The following is a 21,388-nucleotide window of genomic DNA, read 5'->3' as shown; positions in this document are numbered from 1 at the left end:
CTCTAGTTCACTGGTTCTCTCCTGTCTGCTCCATTTTGCTGTGGAGCCCGTCTGTTGAGCTTTATATTTGTTATTCTATTTTCAGTTCTAAGATTTCCATTTCATTCTTCTCTAGAGACTTTATTTATTTATTTATTTAGGTGCCCGTTTCTATGTTTTCATTTGTTTCAAGTGTGTTTGTACTTGTTTGTTAAGCATATTTATTTATTTATTTATTTATTTTGGTGAAGCTTTCTATGTTTTCATTTGTTTCAGGTGTGTGTGTAATTGCTTATTGAAGCATTTTGTCATGCCTGCTTTAAAAATCTCTGTTAGATCAGGGGCGCCTAGGTGACTCAGTGGTTAGGTGTCTGCCTTTGGCTCAAGCTGTGATCAGGGTCCTGGGATCAAGCCCTGTATCAGGCTCCCTGCTCAGCAGGGGAGTCTGCTTCTCCCTCTTCCACTCCCCCTGTTTGTGTTCCCTCTCTTGCCATGTCTCTTTCCATCAAATAAATAAATAAAATCTTTAAAAAAACAAATCTCTGCTAGGTCATTCTAACATCTCTATCTTCTTGCTGTCAGTCTCCATTGATTGGTCTTTTCGTTGACCATGAGATCTTCCTGGCTCTTGGCATTGAGGCAGAGAAACTGAAGGGTCCCCATTTAAAAAAAAAAAAAAAAAAGAGAGAGAGAAAAGCTGTTTTTAATTTTGCTCTTTTTTCCTGCTTGTGTTCTTGCTGGGACTTGTACCCCTGCCTTATACAGGCTGTACAAAGCAGATAGTGTATGTCACCCTTGTCAAGGTCGAGGAGTTAATGATTTCTTTGGTGTCTTCTAGCATAATAGATAACGTCAGATTGACCAGGCAAAGTTGTCCTGAAGGTTTTTCAAGACAACTTGTTTCCAAAACCTTCTTGCCCTGAAGGTTTTCCAAGACAACTAACTTACCAAGAGTCGACTTACAGAGAACACCTAAAAGCTGATCTTTGTTCCTGGATTTCTGACTAAGAGGACTCATGCCTCAGACCGCCATCCTCAATACAAAGACTCCCTCTTCTCTCTTTTCTGAGTCTCCCAGACCTCTGTCTGTATCTACACTCTCTACAACTTTAATAGACTATGTTCTCATTTTCCCTTGGCTCATGTTCAATTCCTAGCCTGTGCAAAGCCAAGGACCCCCTTGGCTGGTCGTGAAGACACCCTCTGGGTCCTCGGACTCAGCCAGCCTGCAGCAGTATGATGAGTGATTTTCTAATGAAACCTGGCCATTTTCTGATTATGTTATGAGACACTGGGTCCTATTTAAACCTCTCTTAGCTGGCTTTCTCTGACACCTCTCTGGCAGGGAATTTAAAGGGGGCACTGCTTCAGTATGCCAGGTGAAGGGAGAAGTCCAGATTTCTCCTTCTGCCTCTCTACCCCAGCGGGGGCTCCCCGTGACTGCTGGATGGGTCAGAGCTTTGGCTCCCCATGTGGCCTCTATGGTAGAGCACTTGATCCTGGCTGGGAGGAAAGTTAAACCTCCCTACCTGACCTTCTCTGCCACCAACCAGGTAAGCTGACACGTCTGCCGGTGTGAGTGGGGGTGGGGCTGCATCTTTTCCGTGTTGTCTGGCTGGAGTATATATTGTCCCAAAGCTTCCTATCTTGCCAGGCTGTCCCTTTTTGGGAGCTTTGGCTAAAGAGAGGGCTTATTTAGGGGCTCTTTGCTTTGTTTGCTCCCACTGCCCTTTCCAGATGGCTTGCTTCTCCAGCGCCCCCATCTGTGACAGTGAGACAAAAAGAAAACCCAGGACACGCACCTCTGTGTCACTCCTTGTGTTCTGAGGTGCCCAGGCTGTCTGCTTTCTTTTCTCTACCTTTCAGAGTCTCTTCTGTATATTGTTAAAAAGAAACCACAGAGCCAAAATGGCGTCACTGTGTTCAGCCCCACCAAGAATACCTAACCTAATTGCCGTTTCCGCCTCTCCCAGGAGGAGAATTCTAAACCAATCCGTCTGGAATTTTCTGGTCAGCGCCAGTGAGGTAATCTGCTCCAGACGACCCCCTGCCTTCCTCTAAGAGAAGGGGACCTTGCCCGAAACAGTCTTCTGCTAATAACATCCTGTCCAACCCTTTACCGCCTATAAAAAGCCTTCCATTTTGTGCTACTCCTTGGACTACCCTTCTATCTGGTATGGGGGAATCGGTGACTAGAGCCAATTAGATATTTCAGTCCACTTAGTTGAATTTTCGTTCTCTAACAGTCACTAAGGTCCACGGTTTCTTGTATTTTGCACAGGAATAGGAATAAGCAGGTCTATGGATCTTCCTGCAAGAAGAAATTCCTTAGACAGATTATAATGAGGTGTAACTTACATCCAGCACGGCAGACCCATCTTCACAGACACGTACACCCGCTCACCGCCACCTCGATGACACACTTCTGGTGGTTCAGCAGGCTCTCCAGTCCTGGGAAGGACTAAATTTTGATTTAGGTTCTTTAAATAGCCCTGGCTGGCTGGGATGGAGGGTGGATTGGTGAGAGGTGGGGAGGGAGTGCGCTTCTCAGCCAGTCATCTGTTCCCTGTGGCCACTGTGGGTGGGTGGGTGGGTGGGGGTTGCCTGGGGTCTGGGGTCTGTGAATCACTCCCAGGTCTGCTTGGGCCTCTCAGCTGACTGTGTCCCCTCTTCTCTAGCCCTGCGACATCAGTTGGGATGGAGTGGCCTGGGTTGCCTGATCAGCGCGGGGAACTGTTGCCCTTTTGCCTTCCAGACTCATTGTTGAAAAGCAGGGGAGGATGGCACCTGGGGGGATGGGGGCTCAGTGAGGTGAGCCACCAGGCTTGCCTCCAAGGCTGATTCACGGCTTGCTTTTATCGAGCACCAACTGCATGTTAGGACTTCTGCAAAGACCCTGCAGAGGAGCAATTAGTATCTTCAGTTTTCCTGCTGGGAAACTGAGCCTGAGTGAGGGGCGTGACTTGGCCCAGGGAGCTGGGTGGAACCGTATTTGAGCTGAGGCCTGCTGGATGCCGAAGGCAGAGTCCCCCGCAACCTTGCTGGTCTGGTCCAGCTGAAGGAAGGTTTAGAGCAGCTGGCCAGGGAGGTCCATACGCAGAGGTCTGGACTGCTGCCGGCTCCCGGCTCTGTTCGGTTTGGCTGTCTGCCTACGTCCAGCTGCAAGGCGCTGGGGGACGTGGGTCAAGCTGGGCAGAGTCTGTGATGGGAAGTTTGCTTCTCAGAGGCCAGCTGGCTACGACTCTCAGCGCCTTGGCTGACGGCCTGGATGGTCCAGACCTGGGTAGGCAGCATGGGAGTTGGAAGGGGGTGGTACAGGGGAGCGGAGGTTTCCGGAGCCAAGTCTACGATCTGATCTGGGGGGGATGACGGTGCATGAGGGTGGGTCAGCTGCCAGAAGCCCAGGACCCCTGCCAGTGAACCTCCAGAAAGGTGCCTAGGGGGCTTCCAGAAGCCCCCGTGATCACCACGATCGCCTTCTTCTTCCTCTCCTGCTGACCCCAATCTCCTGCTTGACCCTGCCTTTGCAGCACACCTTCCTACCTCCTCATGTTTGAATGTTGGCTTCTCTCCTCTTTCCTCACACTCAGGAGATGTCTGTTGGGGCAGCCCAGGCCTGACTGTTTCAGCTGCTTGAAGCTTCAGTGAAAGAACGGATGTAAAGCCTGAGGAAGTCATTAAACAACCCCCACAACAAGCCTCACTTTCCTCATCTGTATAATGGGAGAAGGGTTAATTCTCATGTCAGGCTGTTGTGAGGGTTAACGAGTCTCCGGGTGCCTCCTGCCCCTTCTCCCAACCCCCACAGACTGGCCCCCGGCTTCTCCCCCCTTCTGATCTTCTATGCCAACCGCCAGAGCCAGCCTCCAAATGCTCTATAGAAAACTCCACTCTTCTGGTTCCCAGTTTTATTTTTAGGGGACAGAGTCTAGTTTCCTTAGCCTGGCAGCCAGGTCCCTTCTAGCTCCTGCCAGCCCCTCCAAGCTTCTTTCCTCACGCTCCCCATGTTCACGTGCTTGTCATCCACTTGGGGCCTCTTACGAGCTGAATTGTGTTCCCTCAAAATCCGTAGGTTGAAGTTTTAACCCCCAGTGTCTCAGAATGTGACTGTACCTGAAGATGGAGCCTTCTTCATTTTTATGGTTTTTTTTAAAAAATAATTTTCAATCCATTTTTGAACTGTAATAGACCTATTTATTTATTTATTTTATTTAAGTTGATTTAACCTAAGGAATCTCTACACCCAACATGAACTCATGACCCTGAGACCAAGAGTTGCACACTCTTCCAAGTGAGCCAGTCACTCTTCCAAGTGAGCCAGTCAGGTATCCCCAAGACAGAGCCTTTAAATAGGTAATTGGGATAAAATGAAGTCATTGGGGTGAGCCCTAGTCCAATGGCTGGTGTCCTTACACGAAGAGGAGATTGGGACACTCGTGGGGGCAGCTGCGTGAAGAACCAAAGAGAAGGCGGCCATCTACGGGCCAAGGGATGAGGCCTCAGAAGAAACCAATCCCGCTGGTATCTTTATCTTGGACTTCTAGCCTGCAGACCTGTCAGAAAATTAACTTCCGTTGTTTAATCCCCACCGCCTTTCTGGGCCCATGTTACACCAAACCCATTTGATTCACACAGGACCCATCACAGGCGACACCAGGGCCTCCCCTTTAGACTGAATGACTTCTTCGTTGTTTGAGGCATCCCTTGTAAATTTTCAAAATAAGCCTTAGCTTCCATAACCCTGTATTGGCATGATGTCATTTATTCCTACGCCAGAAACCTTTCCAACCGCAAAGTGGCAGGGGCCTTCCGATCTTTGTGGGTTTCCTCCCTCTGCCTGCAGCGCCCCTGTCCCTCCTCACCTGGTCTTCTCTTCTGAGGTCCGTGGGAAGTGCTGCTCCTTGTGGATCCTTCCCTGCCCACCACCCACAGGGCCCGGGCCTTCGGTGTTGCTGCCGGTTGTGCCAGGGGGAGGCCAGAAGGAGACCCTGGGGCGAAGCTCCTTCTGCTGCAGGCGAGGGCCCGTGGCTGGCATCCGGCAGGTGCCATGTACACCTTCTATCTCTCATATGAGAAAATCAGCAGCAGCTTGGAATCCTTTTTTTATTATTTTTTGAGACTTGTATTTATTTATTGGAGTAAAAGAGAGATTATAAGAGGGAGTGAGGGGCAGAGGAAGCGGGAGAAGCAGACTCTCCACTGAGCAGGGAGCCTGATGTTGAGCTCTATCCCAGGACCCCAGGATTATGACCTGAGCCAAAGGCAGACGCTTAACCCACTCACACGCTTAACCCACTGAGCCACCCAGGTGCCCCCGCTTGGATTCTTTTAATTTCTTTTTATTTTTTATTTAATTTAATAAATTAATTATTTAATTTAATTTTTTGGAGAGGAAGTACAAATGCGCAGTATGTGTGTGTGGGGCCAGGGGGCAGGGTGCTGAGAAGGAGAAAGGATATCAGGCAGGCTCCATGCCCAGCACAGACCCGGACATGGGGCTCAATCTTATGACCCTGAGATCGTGACCTGAGCCAAAATCAAGACTCGGACACTCCACCAACTGAGCCCCCTCCGTGGCACCCCAGTAAGAGCTTGGATTCTAATCAGGAATGGACTCAGTCCAAGGGACAGGCCTCTGGGTGCCCAGCAACCCGCAACAGCTTCGCCTAAGTAGCCCAAGGTTATGATGAATTATATAATCATCAACTATCTATTTATAACTGGGTATTTAGGAGGCTTTAAATCTTACCCTTTAAAAGGCAAAAAAAAAAAAAAAAAAAAAAAAAAAAAAAAAAAAAAAAGAAAGAAAAAGAAAAAGAAAAAGAAAAAGAAAAAAGAAAAACCCCAACTCTCTGTGAGTCGACAAAGCAGATGGTTAACCTCAAACCCCAGGCGTGAACTTGGAATGCCGCGCAGACCGCGAGAAGTATCTTCAACACGTGTAGGTGCACTTGGCAAAGATCAAGACTCGTGACGATGCACTGGGATGGTCAGGATATCTGGAGCTCAGATGATCCAGGGGGGACGTGCTGTCAGGACGGGGACATTCATCCCAGCACTGCGCGTGACCATGACCGTGACCGCAGAGTGCTGGCCGTCTGCGCTTGAGCTCTGTCGCTAGGGGACGGGCTGGAGGACTAGGTAAATCCTCAAAGGCGGTTAAGAGCCAGAGCTCTCCAGAACCATAAGCGGCCTCCTCCCAGAGACGAAGCTGGCACAGTGACAGTTCGGGGACATGGATCTGATCACAGGCTGCCTGCTGCAGATCATTTGTGGCTCCCAGTGTCATGCAGGCAGGGCGTCTCCGTGGTCGTCTGCCATCCGTGTTCTGCTTACTATGCTCGGGGCGCCCTTGCCCTGTGTCTACTCTGCCCCCAAGTCCCATGCTGTGCTGCACCCAGACAGGTCTTTGCATGGGGCCTGAAATCCACCTTCTCCCCAGGATCCTCACTGGGCAACAGTGAGCTCAGCGGCTTCCAGGGCTGGGAGAGGGGCTTCCGCAGGGGCCCATAGTTCCCTGGGCTTCCATACCAACCCTGGCCCTGCGGAAGGGTGGCTGCCTGTCTCCTGATTTAAGCTCCTTGGGGGGCAGGGACCCCATTTGTTACGTGTAGCGCCTGCATCCAGGCCCATGCTTGTTTGGCACAGAGGAGGCTTTTTTTTTTTTTTTTTTTTTTTTTTTTTTTTTTTTTTGGAGAAGCAAAGGGGAGGAGAGGAAGGGATGGGGAAGGTTCCCTGTAGGAAGTCGGAGCCAACCTGGACCTGGGTGAGAATGGCGAAGGTGTCCCTGGCAGAGATCTTCTGGACACCCTAAAGCACATGGAACCTGGGGGGAGGGAGGCAGGTGGAAGGGGTGGCATAGGCCTGGGAGTCAGGGAGCCCAGTAGCTCCTGCTAGGCCTGGCACTGGAAGGTCCCCTCAGCCTTCTGAACCTCAGTTTCCTGGTTCAGAAAGTGGGGCTAATAATCACTGTGTTAAGGTGGGAATCAAGGGAGGCAGGTCACGTGGCAGCCTGCTGGAGGTCCTAAACTGCTAAAAAAATGTTGGATTTTGTTTTTTATTCTGAAAAGCATTTTAGGAATCCTAAGATCAAATTGATGATGGGGGCTTTGAGAAGGAAGCTGGCGAACTCAGACTTTCCTCTAGCTGCTAACAGAAGGTTCCAGAAACTGGCAAGCTGAAGAGAGATGCAGCCAGGACATCTGGACTGTCTCTTGCCCAGCTGTAGAGTTTAGAGATTGGACTTGGTGTCCCTCCCTGCTGACTGTCCCCCCTCCCAGCTCTGAACACAGAGGTCAAAGCTAGATACCACCTGTGACCATGGCCATCTGTGGGATGGGGAACTGTGGCCTCCTGACTGAGCTGGCCGCAGCCTCCCCCTGGTGTCACCAGGGTTTTGGGCATCTGGGCTGCAGCCTGGAATGGGCCTTGCAATCCAAGGGGAGGTCTTGGGGCAGGGCTGGAAGAGGCTGTGCTGAAAGAGGACTGAGGGACCCTGGGAGGGACTGTCCGTTTAGTGGCTACCTTGTCTTCTCTCCACGTGTGGCAGGTGCTGGGGGAGTTGGCACCTCCTTCCAACTCTGCTGTCTCTGGTCTGGCTCTGGTCCCATTGCTGTCTTTCAGCTGAGGAGGCCTGCCCCCTGGGCCCAGCTGCATGGACTGGGTCTCTGATGCTTATACAAGGTGGCCTGGCACGGAGGCACCTTGGTGAGAGCCAGGGTGAGAGCAAAGGTGGCCGCTGGGTCCCTTAGGTATAGGGAGCCCAACCTCAAGGGCCAGGACCGCTGGGCCTCCCGCGGCACCTGCCCTGCCCAGCTCACCACATCCAACAGTTCCCAGGGGCTGTTGGCTTGACAGAAGAGTGGGCTCTTGAGCCCCTAAAGAGAGCCCTGTGGGGCCGGGCATGAGGGATGATGCCAAAGGCTGGGAGGGTTACGTGCCCCTGGGTGCCTTGGCCCCTGTTCCTCTTGCCTCTTCTTGCTATATAAGATCCAGAAGTGAGACTCTTTTTCTGACACCTCAGGGTCTTTGCACGTGCTGGCCTCCCTGCCAGAAATGTTGTCATCTCACACCCACAGCCTTGCTGGCCAACTTGTGTTCCTCCTCCAGGCTTAGCCTGGGCATTGCCTTGTGGGAGATGTGCCTTCCCAGATGTCCAGATCTGTGTGAGCTGACTCAGCCCTCACTCACCCTCGTCAGACAGCTTATCACCCAGGAACTGTCTAATGAATTTTCTGCCTCACCCACTGTACTGGAAGCACATGAAAGTTCCTCAGTATATTCCCAGGGCCAGCATGATGCCTGGCATATAGTGCTCGATATATTTTTGCAATATGGATGGATAGGTGTAAGAATGGAAGATTTGGGGGCACCTGGCTGGCTCAGTGGGTTGAGCCTCTGCCTTCGGTTTAGGTCATGATCTCAGGGTCCTGGGATCGAGTCCCGCATCAGGTTCTCTGCTTGGCAGTGAGCCTGCTTCCCCCTCTCTCTGCCTGCCTCTCTGCCTACTTGTGATCTCTCTCTCTTTGTCAAATAAATAAAATCTTAAAAAAAAAAGAAGAAGAAGAAGAAAAAAAAACAAAAGAAAGAAAAAAAGAAAAGGAAGGAAGGAATAATGATTGGTTGGACAGATCCAAGGTTGAGTGATGACTAAAAGGATGGATGGATGGGCGGGTGTGTTGGTGGATTGGGGCAGTGGGTGGGGGGATGGATGGGGAGAGGGGCAAGTGGGTGCAGGAGAGGATGGGTGAGTGGGTGAGTGGATGGAGAAAATCATGCCTATGCCCATGCTTGGGAAAGTGTACGGATGAGTATCTGGGGGAATGGATGGATGAAAGAATATAGGAAATGAATTGTGCAGACATGGAAGAATTAATGATGGATGATGCATGAGTACCTGGCTCACTGGGTAGGTGGGTAAATAAGTAGAGAATGAATGGGTAGATAATCAGTGCATGCATAATGGAGAGTTGGAGGAATGGAGAATGGATGATGGGTGGATGGATTGGTAGGTGAGTGGATGGATGGGAGGATACATGGATGGTGGGTGAGTGGACTCCTCCCTCACCTGGCAGGCCTTTGGGACACACTGGGTGGGGTCCATACACACAGTACATTGGGTTCAATGCTCATGGTTTCTGGGCTCTACCTGCAGTTGAGACCTTCACAGACTTCCTAGTCCAGGAGTGGTCCATGCATCTGCTGGAGAGACTGAAGAGAAGGAAGAAGCTGTGGGAGAAATGGAAGACAGGGAATGACAGAGTCTTGTCTTGGCCACAGCCAGAGAGCACTGTTTACATTCAGGGAGAGGTACCATGGACAGGGTCACAGGGCTCGTGAGGGAAGCTGAGGCTCAGGCTGGGGGAGTGGGCAGAGAGGGCAGGGACTGGGAAGTGAAGAGCAGCATGGCTGGGTTCAGGGTGGAGTTGGGTGGAAGGATGTCTCCTCCGCCCCAGATGGAGGCGTGTTTTCTTCACTTTCTCCCAACCAGTCACCCAGCAGGAAGTGCTTGGGGAGCTGGGTGGAGGCTGGGGTGTGGGGATGGCTGGATTGCAGCGGCAGTGAGGGAGGGTGTGATGACCACCCCCACCCCACCCCCCGACAATGGCCTGCACCTCGCTGGCAGTAGTTCCTAGGAGCAGAGAGGAGGGCAAGCTGTCCAGGTGGCGAGGCTGGACGGGGAGGGACCCAGTGCTCACCTGTGTCTACTATGTCAGGCTTCCTGGTGAGTGCCGGCCTGCCCCATGCCCTCCAGAAGCTCCAGGCCAGGGAGGCAGGAGAGCAGCAGAACTCTCCAGCAGACAGGCCCTCTGGTCTCATTGATCCCCCTTCCACTTACACATCAGGAAACTGAGGCCCAGAGAAGATCAGTGACTTGCCCAAGGTCACACAGCAAACTGGGATCAGAACCACCCACAAAGAAGTTGCCTGATTCCTAATTCCAATCTCCACCTAGACCAGGCCTAGGCCAATGTTTCTTTCCTTCTCAGAATTTAGCAAATTGCATAGTGACACACAGCAAGACCACAAACTCCTTTCCAGGCTGATGACAGCAGACATGACTTCTGCCACCAGGAAACCAACGGTATGGGTGTTGGAGCCTGACTGTCTGGGTTTGGATTCCAGCTCTTCCATAAATGGCTGTGTGACCTTGGACAAGTGGCTAAGCCTCTCTGACCTGTTTCTTCCTCTACAAAATGGGAGTAATGTAGTGCTTCCCTTGTAGGTTGTGTTACGCAGGGCGAGTTCATGCACGTAGGGTGTGTGGACAACACCCATGGGTAGGAGCGTGTGGCTCGTGTGTGTGCACATGGGAGTAAGTGTGAGCTCATGTGTGAGCATGCACAAGTAGGAAGGCCTTGGCACACATGCGAGTGTGTGTGTGTGTGTGTGTGTGTGTGTGTATGTGTGTGTACCAGCTACCGCCTGCATCAGGGAACCCCGCAGCCTTCCCAAACAGGGGCATAGTCTGGGAGATCATCCTTAGGTGGAAGCGACTCCCCCTCACCTCTCCCTAGGCTGGAAGCTGGAGCCAGGGATCAGGAGGTCAGCAGCCTGAGCTGGGCCCCCGGAAGCTGGGCCCACAGAGTGGGAGGAGACATCACGTTTGTGGGGTAAAGGAATGAACAAATTCACCCCCGCTCCATAGTACAGGCTTCTGAAACCCAGGGCCACCCTCTGGCCCTAGCCTCTCCCTGTGGGCTCAGCTTTCTCTGAAGTCACTCAGGAGCACCCCGGAGGCCTGTCTTCCTTGCAGGGCCAGGCCTGGCTCAGTGGGAACTTTCCTGACCCTAACGGTCCCTGGCATGGGTTGGGGACCCTGTGAAACCAAGGGGCAAGGCAGACCAGAGTTTTCTCCTTTCCTTTCCAGACACTGTGGTCCCTGCTCAGGGGCACCGGGCCACCTCTTAGTCTCTTAGTCTCCCCTCCTGAGCAGGGCTTACCTGCAATCCTCCAAAACTTTGACCTTGGGGAAATCTCCTTCCCCATCAGAGCAGACATGCCCAAACAAGAGTTGCCCAGAGCCCACACTGAATTGTTATTTTTTTGCCCTGAATTATTTGTTTGTTTTTAAGATTTTATTTATTTATTTGAGAGAAAGTTGGGGGGAGGGGCAGAGGCAGAGGGAGAAGCAGGCTCCCCACTGAGCAACGAGCCAGATGCGGGGCTCCATCCCAGGACCCGGAGATCATGACCTGAGCCGAAGGCAGATGCTCGACCGACGGAGGCCCCCAGGCACCCCTGCCCTGAATTTTTGAATCTGTATAATCTGTATAATCTTTACAGTGGTGAATTTGGTAAAAAAAAAAAAAATTACTTGTTAGTGTGTAGGAACACATGACACCGATCCCAGGATCTAGCTTGGTGCTCAGCACTTAGCAGATGCTCAGGAAACGTTTCTGGACTCGGTGGCACTCCTGACTTCAATCTGACTTCCTGGATGATAAGCCTGTTGGTCTTACCAGTCGACCTCATATAGAGGGAAGCAGGCGCCAAACTCAGCACGTAATACGTTTACTGTGACGTTTTCTGCTTGTAGTTTGGAGATTCTCAGATTTCAGCCCTTCTGGGAGACCATAGAAACATTCACAGGCCTATAGAGCCTCGTGGATAGAATGGCGCCATCCACACCTCACCTCCACAGCTGGTCTCCCTGGGCAAGGGGTGCCCCTCCGAGTCCCAGTTACCAGCAGGAGACTCTAAGAGCAAAGGGTTGGAGGCCAAACCTTCCTTGTGGAGCAGGAGGGCTCTCAGCCCTAGGATGGAATGTGTTTCCCCGGCCTGTCACTCTGCGGGGCTTGTCCCCACAGTCGTTGACAGCAAGTGGCTCTCTCAGTGCCTGGCCTGGGTGGGGGCCCCAGCCTTTGTAGCTGGCCGCCCGCCCACCTCCAGCCCCGTCCTTCTAATCCATCATCCGCACAGCAAGCTAGAGTGACCAGGGCCAGCTTCTTGGGTGTATGTCCGGTGCCATCACCTTTCCAAGTGTGAAAGACCAGAGTGAGTGGTGAGTGATAACCAGCCTCGCCTGCTGGGGCAGGCGTCTCTACTGGGCTTCTCCAGGTGAATCCATCCTGCTTCTCCTCTGCGTTCGGCACCTCGGGCTTAAGAATAGCTTCCCCTGGGCAAGTGGCTTTCTGTATGTGCTTGTGACCCATCGAGCTCAGAGGAGTGAAGGGAAGCACCCAAGGCCCCTGGGAATCAAGCCTTGGAGCAGCCACTCGGAACGGATCACAGTCAGGTGCCTGGCCATGAGCCACCTGACGGCAAGGTCACATCCATTTGGGAAGGGGAGGCAGGGAGGCTCCAGGAGGGGATGGCATCTGAGCTGGGTCTCTTAGGAGGGAGGACGGGAGCCCCTTACAGTAGGCAGGGGGAACATGGAGCCAAGGTACAGAAGCAGAGAAGGGTGAGAGAGGGCAAAGCCCAGAGAGGAAGTTTCAGGCCCACTGATGGAGGCCAGAAGGTTTGGATTTTGATCTGAGAGCTGTAGAGTGCCATGGCCAGTGTTGGAGCTGCATGGAGCAGCATGGAGCAGTGGGGCTGGGGGAGGGGGGTGATGCTTGCTGTGCACTGGGCAGCAGATGGGAAGGGCCCAGCCAGGAGGCAGTTAGAAGGTCCAGAGATGACAGACACAAGCTTGCAGGGTGAAAGCCATGGGAGCAGGAAGACACCAAGGGACACACAGCCAATGTCAGAGATGTCAGGGGTCTGGGTGGAGCTGAAGCTGTGACTCAGCACCAGCAAGCCAAGCCTGGGTGGGAGGGAAGGCACAGGGCCATGTGCACTAGGCCAGCATCCTGGGGCCCCACATAGAGCAGGTGCTCAGTGAAATGATCCTCCAGTGAGGGAAGGGAGGTTCCCGTTCTCTCTCCAGGTCAGCTCCGGCGGTGCCGTCCCCCATTTCCCACACCCCTCCTTTTGCACACCGTGCTCGTGGCCCCGGAAGAACCCTGGCTGGACCAGTAGGGGCACTGCCTGCCCACGGCTTCATCTCTGCCATGCACCCATATGGCTTCTCTCTCTCCATCTCTCCTCCCCCCCTCCCTGTCCTTATCTTTCCCTGCCGTCTCCATGGCGACTCACCACCTCGCTTGCCTGCATCCCAGCCTCTGCCAGGGATTCTGGGCCTGGCTCCGTCCCTCCCTCCTCCAGAGCCCTGGTTCCCGCAGTCCTGTCTCCTCCCCCTGGGGTGAGTCCAGAGGCAGCCTCCTCTTTCCTGACTGTCACATCTATGTTCCAGCTCTGACGAGTCCGTGTCGGCTCCTCTGGGGAGACCATCCCCCACCCACCCACCGACCCTCCACCTGCCGCAGCTCGGCTGGCCCCTCCAGGAGGAAAGCCATCCCTGCTGCCGCTGACCGGGTCTCTGCCTCGGGTCTCCTCTCTTTCCTTGCAGACCTCTCCCCACTCCCAGCCCCCCCATGCCGAGGTCCGCCTTGTCAATCATCTCCTTTTGTCACCGGCTCGGCAAACAGGCAAGTCTTGGGGCCTGAGATTTGGGGGGGAGGGCAGGTGGGGGTGGGAAGGGGCCACCTGGGGACGAGGGATGGGTCTGAGGAAGGGGGATGGAGGCCACTGAGACCCAGGAGGACAGAAATCTGGATTCTCTTCTAGACAACGTTTTATTCCAACCCCCCTCCCCCCAATTTTGTCTCCAAGGAGAGAAAACGGAGCTTCATGGGAAGCAGTCGCAACAGTTGGTAAGTGGCAGGGCCTGCCGGCAGGACTGCTCCAAGGCCTGCTTGCTGTTTATGAGTCCAGGAACCCGGGCCCTGTGGTCACCAGCCTCCTGAAGGCTGCCCCAGGGGAGGGACCAAAGCTGGACCTGACCGGCTGTGGAGGGAGGGGCAGGGAGAATCCAGTAGGTACAGCTCAGAGACCAAATCCAGCTCTGAGAAGGAGTGCAAAAGAGATCTTATAAAAAACAGGGCCATCTGCCCCACCACTGGGAGGCTCCCACCCTCTCCTGATGGTCCCACGGGAGCCAGTGACTCCCGCTGGGAGCCATTGCAGTGCAAGGCTGTGGGAGAGGGGTTTGAGGGAGCATTTGTACCAGGCACCAGGCACTCCAACAGCCCCATGAGGCAGGGGCTGCTAACCTCTCCTCTTGGCAGTTTAGGAACCCAGGGCCCAGATCAGTTGTGCAGGAGTTCACCGTGGTGGTGGGGGGAGGTTAGGACTCCATCCCAGCTTCTCCTTGCCTGGAGCACTAATCCCATGTCTCCCTGCTACTCTGCTGTCCCCACTCTGGGGTCCCTGGCTCTGGGGTCCAAGTCAGTGAGGAACAGGCAGAATGTGGCCTCTCTGGGAGCACCCTGCACCCCCAAACTCCCGGCCTGTATTCCCTGCACTGCCCCCCCCCCCCCCAGGCAGCTCCCAACAGTCTGCTCTGCCACCCCACCCCACCCTAGGTCCCACACGCCCTTCCCCAAGTTGGAGCTGGGCCTGGGGTCCCGGCCCGCGACACCCCGGGAGCTTCCTGCCTGCTCCATCTGCCTGGAGAGGCTGCGGGAACCCATCTCGCTGGACTGTGGCCATGACTTCTGCACGCGCTGCTTCAGCACACACCGCGTCCCCGGCTGTGAGCCGCCCTGCTGCCCCGAGTGCCGGAAAATCTGCAAGCAGAAGCGGGGCCTCCGGAGTCTGGGGGAGAAGATGAAGCTCCTGCCACAGAGGCCTCTGCCCGCTGTGCTGCAGGTCGGGGGACCAAGCCTCGGTGCAGGGCGCAGGGCAGCAGGGCAGGAGTTGCGGCGTGGGGGGAATCAGCTGCAATCTCCCACGGACCCAGCGGCTTTGGCCCTATTTTAGGATGTCAGGGTGGGGAATGGAGTCTGGGGTCCCACAGCCCGGCCTGGCCGCTCAGGGAAACTTCCTTCTCCTGGCGCAGGAGACCTGTGCTGTGAGGGCCGAGCCACTGCTGCTGGTGCGAATCAATGCCTCCGGGGGCCTCATCCTGAGGATGGGGGCCATCAACCGCTGCCTGAAGCACCCCCTGGCCAGGGACACCCCTGTCTGCCTCCTGGCTGTCCTGGGGGAGCAGCACTCAGGGAAGGCCTTCCTCCTCAACCACCTGCTCCGGGGCCTGCCGGGCCTGGTGAGGGTGGGGCTGGGGCAGGGGGTTAGGGGAGGGGACTGGGGGAGGGGGCGGGTTTGGGGGGTGTGCTCCCAGCCTGGCTTTGGGCGGGGAAATGGAGGCCTGCATGGACCAACGGATGCGCTCTTTTCTGCCTTGCAGGAGTCAGGGGAGGGCGGCTGGCCAAGAGGAGGGGGGTCCCTGCAGGGATTCAGGTGGGGTGCCAATAACCTCACGAGGGGCGTATGGATGTGGAGTCACCCCTTCCTGCTGGGGAAGGAGGGGAGGAAGGTGAGGGGCACGAGGGGCATAGGGGTTGAAGATTATTGGGTGAGGGAGCCGGGTAGTGAAGAGGTTGGGGGATGACAGAAGAGATCATAGCAAAGGGGAGGGGGATGGAGGAAGAAAGCTTTGGGGGCAGGGACAGGAAGACGGACGGGGTGGACAGAGTGCAGGGACGGAGGAGCGCATGGAGGAGTGAGGCAGGCCTGACCCCTTGGCTCATCTCCCCCCTCCCCTGACCTCTGTGCAGGTGGCCGTGTTCCTGGTGGACACAGGGGACGCCATGAGCCCGGAGCTCAGCAGAGAAACCAGGACCAAGCTCTGTGCCCTCACCATGATGCTGAGCTCCTACCAGGTGAGGGCGCTGTGACCTGGCGTCCCGCCCCATGGGCTCTGCTCCAGCTCCCCTCTCTCCAGGACTGGGACCTGACAGCACCCTCGCTGGTCCAGGGACTGCTCTGGATGCTTACCCTTATCTCCCAGACTTCTGTGTCTGCAGCCCCCCACTCCCGCACAGATTCTGGGATTACCCATGCAAGGGAGGGATGCCCCCAGTCCGGAAGTTCAAAAGGGAAGTCAAAGGTACCCAGGAGCTGCTAAGGGGCAGCAGGACCATTCCCGGGGCCTGCCTTCCAGTCCCTGGTCCCTTAGAACCAGCCCAGGCCCTGCAGACGCAGAGGCCCCTAGGCAGGTGTCTCCCGGGTCCCGGCCCCACGGTCGGCCTGCGAGCTCCTTCCTCACCGGGGTCTTCCCAGTATCTCTTTGCCTTTGCAGACCCTCTTCCATCTTGTTCTCCTTGGTTCCAGATCCTCAACACCTCCCCGGAGCTGAAGGATACAGACCTGGAATATTTGGAGGTGAGGAGGAAATCTGGTCCTGGGCTGCCTCTGCATCCCTGCCCTGACAATAAGGCTGGGGCCTGGACCAGCCATCCTGGGGTGCCCTCCACTTCCGGCCTAGGAGTTCATGACCCGAAGCTGGGCTGGGGGGGGCTTGAGGGCAGAGGGTGAAGCTCAAGATGACTGGTTGGGAGAGGCACAAGAGTCCCAGAGTTGGGAGTGTGGGGGATAGGGCGGGTGTCAGGGTGGGGGTGGGGATGGGGGTCCCCTGGTGGGCCCAGAGGAGAGGGAGCCACAGTCCTCGGGGTGACCCCAGCCATGATCCTTGGTGCCTCATCCCCAGATGTTTGTCCACGTAGCCGAGGTGATGGGCAGGCATTATGGGATGGTGCCAATCCAGGTGAGACACCCATTTCTGGACCTGTCACCCCAGACTCTAACCACCCCCCACCTCCACCCCCTGGCTGCTGGTGTCAGGACTCATTCTCTTCCAGCACCTAGATCTCTTAGTGCGTGACTCATCCCACTCCAACAAGGCTGGGCTGGGCTGCGTGGGTGACATCATCCAGGTGAGGGGTGCAGGAGGGGAAGGAAGGGGGATGGGGGAACATGGCAGAAGGGGAGGGGCAGGAGGAGGAGGCCAAGAGCAGGAGCCTGGTTCCTAGCTCAGAGGTCTCCTCATCCCTCTCTCAGAAATCCTCTGGCAAGTACCCCAAGGTTCAGGAGCTGCTCCAAGGGAGGCGAGCCCGCTGTTACCTCTTGCCTGCTCAGGGAGGGCAGTGGGCCAGCAAAGGCCACGGAAGCCCCAGTGGTGAGTGTCCCCGGGAGCCCTCCTCCAGGCCACCCCCTGGCCCCTGGCCACAGCGAACATCTCCCTCCCTCTGACACCCTTTCTCCTCCCAAAGCCCGGTCCTGCCCAGCCCTGGGTGTCCTCAGCATGAGGAATCTCTTCCTCAGACACAGATGACGATTTGGGCCACCTCTGTGCCTACGTGGCAGATGTGCTGAACGCAGCCCCCCAGCACGCCAAGAGCCGCTGCCAGGGCTACTGGAGCGAGGGCCGCCCGGTGGCCAGGGGGGACAGACGCCTGCTCACTGGGCAGCAGTTAGCTCAGGAAATCAAGGTGCGCCCCCCACTCCCCCACCACCCCCGCCCCAGGCCCCGGAGAGCCAGCGGAACCCCTGCCTGCCCTGACCCCTCCCCTGATGTCCCCGCAGAACCTCTCGGGCTGGATGGGGAGGACCGGGCCCGGGTTCGCCTCCGCAGATGAGGTACGGGGGGCAGGGGTGGGGAGGGCGGAGGGTTGCGGGGGGCGTCCCTGGGATGCAGCCGAGGGCGGGAGCTGGAGAAGGGAGGCAGCCTGGCTTTGCCGTGGACAGATGGCCGCCCAGCTGCACGACCTGAGGACGGTGGAAGCTGCCAAGAAGGAGTTCGAGGAGTACGTGCGGCAGCAGGTGAGCCGCGGCCCCCACGCGGGAGGCCAGGCCCCGGGGCTACCGGGTGGGCGGTCAGCTTGCTTCCTGTCTCCCCGCCGCAGGACGTGGCCACCAAGCGCATTTTCTCCGCGCTCCGGGTGCTGCCCGACACCATGCGCAACCTCCTGGCCGCACAGAAGGATGCCATCCTGGCCCGTCACGGGGCCGCCCTGCTGTGCAAGGGCAGAGAGCAGACCCTGGACGCCCTGGAGGCCGAGCTGCAGGCGGAGGCCAAGGTCTTCATGGACTCGTACACCATGCGCTTCTGTGGCCACCTGGCCGCTGTGGGGGGCGCTGTTGGGGCTGGGCTCATGGGCCTGGCGGGTGGCGTGGTGGGCGCGGGCATGGCCGCGGCCGCGCTGGCTGCCGAGGCCGGGATGGTGGCGGCCGGAGCCGCGGTGGGAGCCACGGGGGCCGCCGTGGTCGGGGGCGGCGTGGGCGCTGGCTTGGCTGCCACCGTGGGCTGCATGGAGAAGGAGGAGGACGACAGGGTGCAGGAAGGGGACCGAGAGCCCCTGTTGCAGGAAGAGTGAGTGCGCCCAGGAGGCCGAAGGGAGGAAGAGATGCCAGGTGGTGGGGAAGGAGGTGTGGGAGGGGAGGGGTTGGGGGTTCTGCCGACGGCCCACCCCGCTGTGTGCCGCACTGTCCCGTGGGAAAGCCCAGTGTCTTGGTGGCTGACTGAGCTGGACAATCGAGGTGGCTCCAGGATCCCTGGAGAGCCCGCCTGGGCCCAGGAGGCGGTGTGTGGGGGCAGGGAATAGAGTACAGGGCCTGTTTCTGGTGGCAGACCATCAGCCTGCCACATTCCCAGGTCCACTGGGCCCCAGTGTCTCCCACCAAGAGCGAGGCTCCATGCTCCCCCCTGGCTTATTCCCCCCTGATGACCCCGGACTATAGGAAGGCTGAGAAGGTGCCCTTCTTGAAGTCTCCCCTGGGGAGAGAGGATTCAGCCCTTCACAGATGGGAGAAGTCCCAGGTGGAGTGACCTTGGTGCTCAGGCTCCGAGCACAAAGGAGGGGCTTGGGGGAGAGAGAGAAGGAGGGGCCACCGGGCAAAACCAAAGAATCCAGGTATGGTGGACAGGGGCCTGAACCCCAGAGTGGAGATGCTTGATCTGACAACACTTCCCCAAGCTGTCCCAGGAGGATAATGGTGGCCTCCCCCACCCTCTGCCTCCCCAGGGAGGCTACCTGTGCACTTTGAATGGGGGTCCCTGCAGCCGTCCCCTCATGGTTGTGTCCTTTGTTGAGGCTGCTAGGACAGCAGAGTGCCGAGGTTCTTTCTGGAATGCCATCCGCACCATGCAGTAGATGCCAAAGAAAAACACCAGTTGTTGCACTCTGAGCTAAACCAGGCAGCGCTAAGTCTGAAGTCCTGCAAGGGACAGCAAAGGGAACACTTTCCACCCTGGACATGAGCATGCCCTCTTTCCCGAACCTGTGTCTGCAGGAGACCTGGGTGCAGTCCCCCACAGGAACCCAGAGGGCCCAACGCCCTTCCACGGGACAGGGAAGTCCTGCCGGAAGACTTCTAGGCTATAACCCTGTAAAATATTCATGGGCGCGTTATGTGAAAAATAAAATGTGTTTGCTTGAGCCTCAGCTTCCCAGTAAATTATTGACACAGGACTTGAATTCAGCTCCCAGAGGGTTTTGGAGCACAGGGGTCGGGGAGGTAAATAAAGGCACTCCACTATGGGGACATGGGGTCAGGAAGACGGAGGCTAAAATTCAAGGGATCTGGGAGCTGAACATTCAAAGCCTCACATGGGGGTTGCGGGAGGGCTCAGATCAAAAGCCAAGGGCACAGCGACCTTCCACTAGAACTAGGAGGTCCTGCTCCCCTCGTCTCTCCTGCTGCAGATAACCTTGCAAACAGACTGTCACCTGAAATCTATCCTGGCAGAAGGAGCGAGTGGGGGCATAGCTGGGGTGTCTTTGCTAAAGCCTCAGAGGAAGGAGGAGCCCAGGCCCACTTCTGCGGGGTGTTCACCTGCTGCTTCTCCTCTGCCTCAGTTCCCCATCTTAGAATTAGAGCAGGGCCACTGCGTCCAAACCCTGCCTTTTCCCGATGCAAACCCCGAGAGGGGAGTCAGCTAATGCTCCCCACCAGCCTGAGGCAGAAGCCAGGGATCTCCAAACTCCCAGGCACGCAGCTGGTGTCCCCCACACACGTCAGAAGAGAGATTTTTTTTTAAGGTCACACATACTGAAATCAAGATGCCCCTCTTTGGTGATTTCTCCTCCCACCCCTCCTGTTCAGCTCTGGGAAACAGTGTTGTGGGGACTGAGGCAGAAGGACATAGTGTGGGACGCATGGCCCAGCAGGAAAAGCTTCAGTTAGGAAACTGGGGACAAAGTAATGACACAGAGAAATCCCAAGGCCTGGGGTGGGGACAGGTGGGTGAAGACAGAGGTCTGAGGGTGATTCTAACTTTTGGAGAAGGAGCCAGAGCTAGGGGTAGGGTCCAGACTTTGTCGGTGTATGCCAAGAAAGGTTTCCTGGATTGGTCCCCTCCATCATGTGGTGGGTCTATGAGCTACAAATCCCCCCAGACTTTGGCGCTGCCAGCCTTAGACCTTTGCGGGGGCCTCCAAAGAGTCCCTGAGGGAGGGTTTTGTCTAGCTAGACTCCCACCTAACAGCGCTGGAAGGAGCTGCCCTGGGCTACTTCACCCTGATCTTTGAATGGAAGTCACCTGTCAGCCAAGTTGGGGAAGGGCTCGGCGGAAGCGAGATGAGTCATGTTATGTAGTATTTGTCTTGTGCCTTTTAATTTCAAAGCGTCTTCCCAAACCTCACCTTCCTTAAGTCTTGAAACCATTTCATGCCGCCCATAGGGTACCCATTCCTATGGAAGCTCAAAGACATGGCTACTCAGATGTAAGCCAAGACTTGAACCCAAGGCTTCTGATGTCTGGTTCCTTGCTTAGGTGAGCCCTCACCCCACAGGTCTCTCCAGACTCCATGACCAGGCCACTGGGTCCCAAACCCAATTAGGGGGCTTCCCAGGTTTCTAACATCCGTTCTGGAATTCACAAGAGCCCACATGGCTCTGTGCTCAAGGTCCCGACGGGATGCTAAAGCCTGGCTGATTTCTATGATCTGTTGAAAGTCATGAACACCAAGATTCTCAGGTGAAAAGTTTCTGGGTTAGAGATCTGGGGATTTGGCTCACAGTTCCTGCTTTGGAGGCCAGTCCCAATGTTGGAGATGGCCTTCTTAAATCCTGCTGCGGACTGAACCCCACCCCCATTCTATTCATATGTCAAAATCCTAATCCACCATGTGATGGTATTAGGAGGTAGGACATTTGGGAGGCAATGGGGTCATGAGGATGGAGCCCTCACAAATGGAATTAGTGCCCTTGGAGAAGAATCCCAGAGAGATCACTAGTCCCTTGGCACTAGGTGGTAGCCAGCCATCTATGAACCAGGAAGTAGGCTCTCACCAGTCACCACACCAAATCTGCTGGCCTCATGAGGTTGAACTTCTGAACCTCCAGAACAGTGAGATATAAATATTTGTTGTTTGCGAGCTAGCTGATCTGTGGTGTTTTGCTGTAGTAGCCTCTTGATAGCATGAAGCAGGAGTGCCTAGTTCCCCGGACTTGTGTTAACCCATGCCCTGGGCAAGGAAGAAACTTCACCTGCATTAAGGGAATGAGATAAATGGGTTTATGTATTACTGTATCAGAGCCTATCCTAACCCTAATTCACATGGAAATTTGCTCCTTGAAA

The 21,388-nt window shown here is 55.8% G+C and overlaps 1 protein-coding gene across 4 annotated transcripts; it reads left to right on the top strand.

The window, feature by feature from the left end:
• Nucleotides 1-13,078: 13,078 nt before the first annotated feature.
• Nucleotides 13,079-19,245, top strand: RNF112 (ring finger protein 112). Of its 4 annotated transcripts, XM_059149477.1 has the most exons (14): nucleotides 13,133-13,454; nucleotides 13,639-13,679; nucleotides 14,391-14,676; nucleotides 14,867-15,073; nucleotides 15,215-15,343; nucleotides 15,585-15,689; nucleotides 16,141-16,191; nucleotides 16,517-16,573; nucleotides 16,668-16,742; nucleotides 16,867-16,984; nucleotides 17,131-17,297; nucleotides 17,392-17,445; nucleotides 17,554-17,628; nucleotides 17,712-19,245. In XM_059149477.1, exons 1-14 carry the CDS (start codon nucleotides 13,401-13,403, stop codon nucleotides 18,180-18,182), a joined length of 1,890 nt encoding a protein of 629 aa, XP_059005460.1. In that variant the 5' UTR covers nucleotides 13,133-13,400; the 3' UTR covers nucleotides 18,183-19,245. The 4 variants fall into 4 exon arrangements, with proteins under 4 accessions (XP_059005463.1, XP_059005461.1, XP_059005460.1 ...); XM_059149478.1 differs by lacking the exon at nucleotides 16,517-16,573 and having other exon boundaries at nucleotides 13,132-13,454; XM_059149479.1 differs by lacking the exon at nucleotides 14,867-15,073.
• The last annotated feature ends 2,143 nt before the right edge of the window (nucleotides 19,246-21,388 follow it).

The sequence above is a fragment of the Mustela lutreola genome, chromosome 15, assembly GCF_030435805.1.
Source record: "Mustela lutreola isolate mMusLut2 chromosome 15, mMusLut2.pri, whole genome shotgun sequence".
NCBI classification, from domain to species: Eukaryota; Metazoa; Chordata; class Mammalia; order Carnivora; family Mustelidae; genus Mustela; species Mustela lutreola.
The sequence above is the reverse complement of the archived record's forward strand: the minus strand, read 5'-3'. Positions and strand labels throughout refer to the sequence as shown.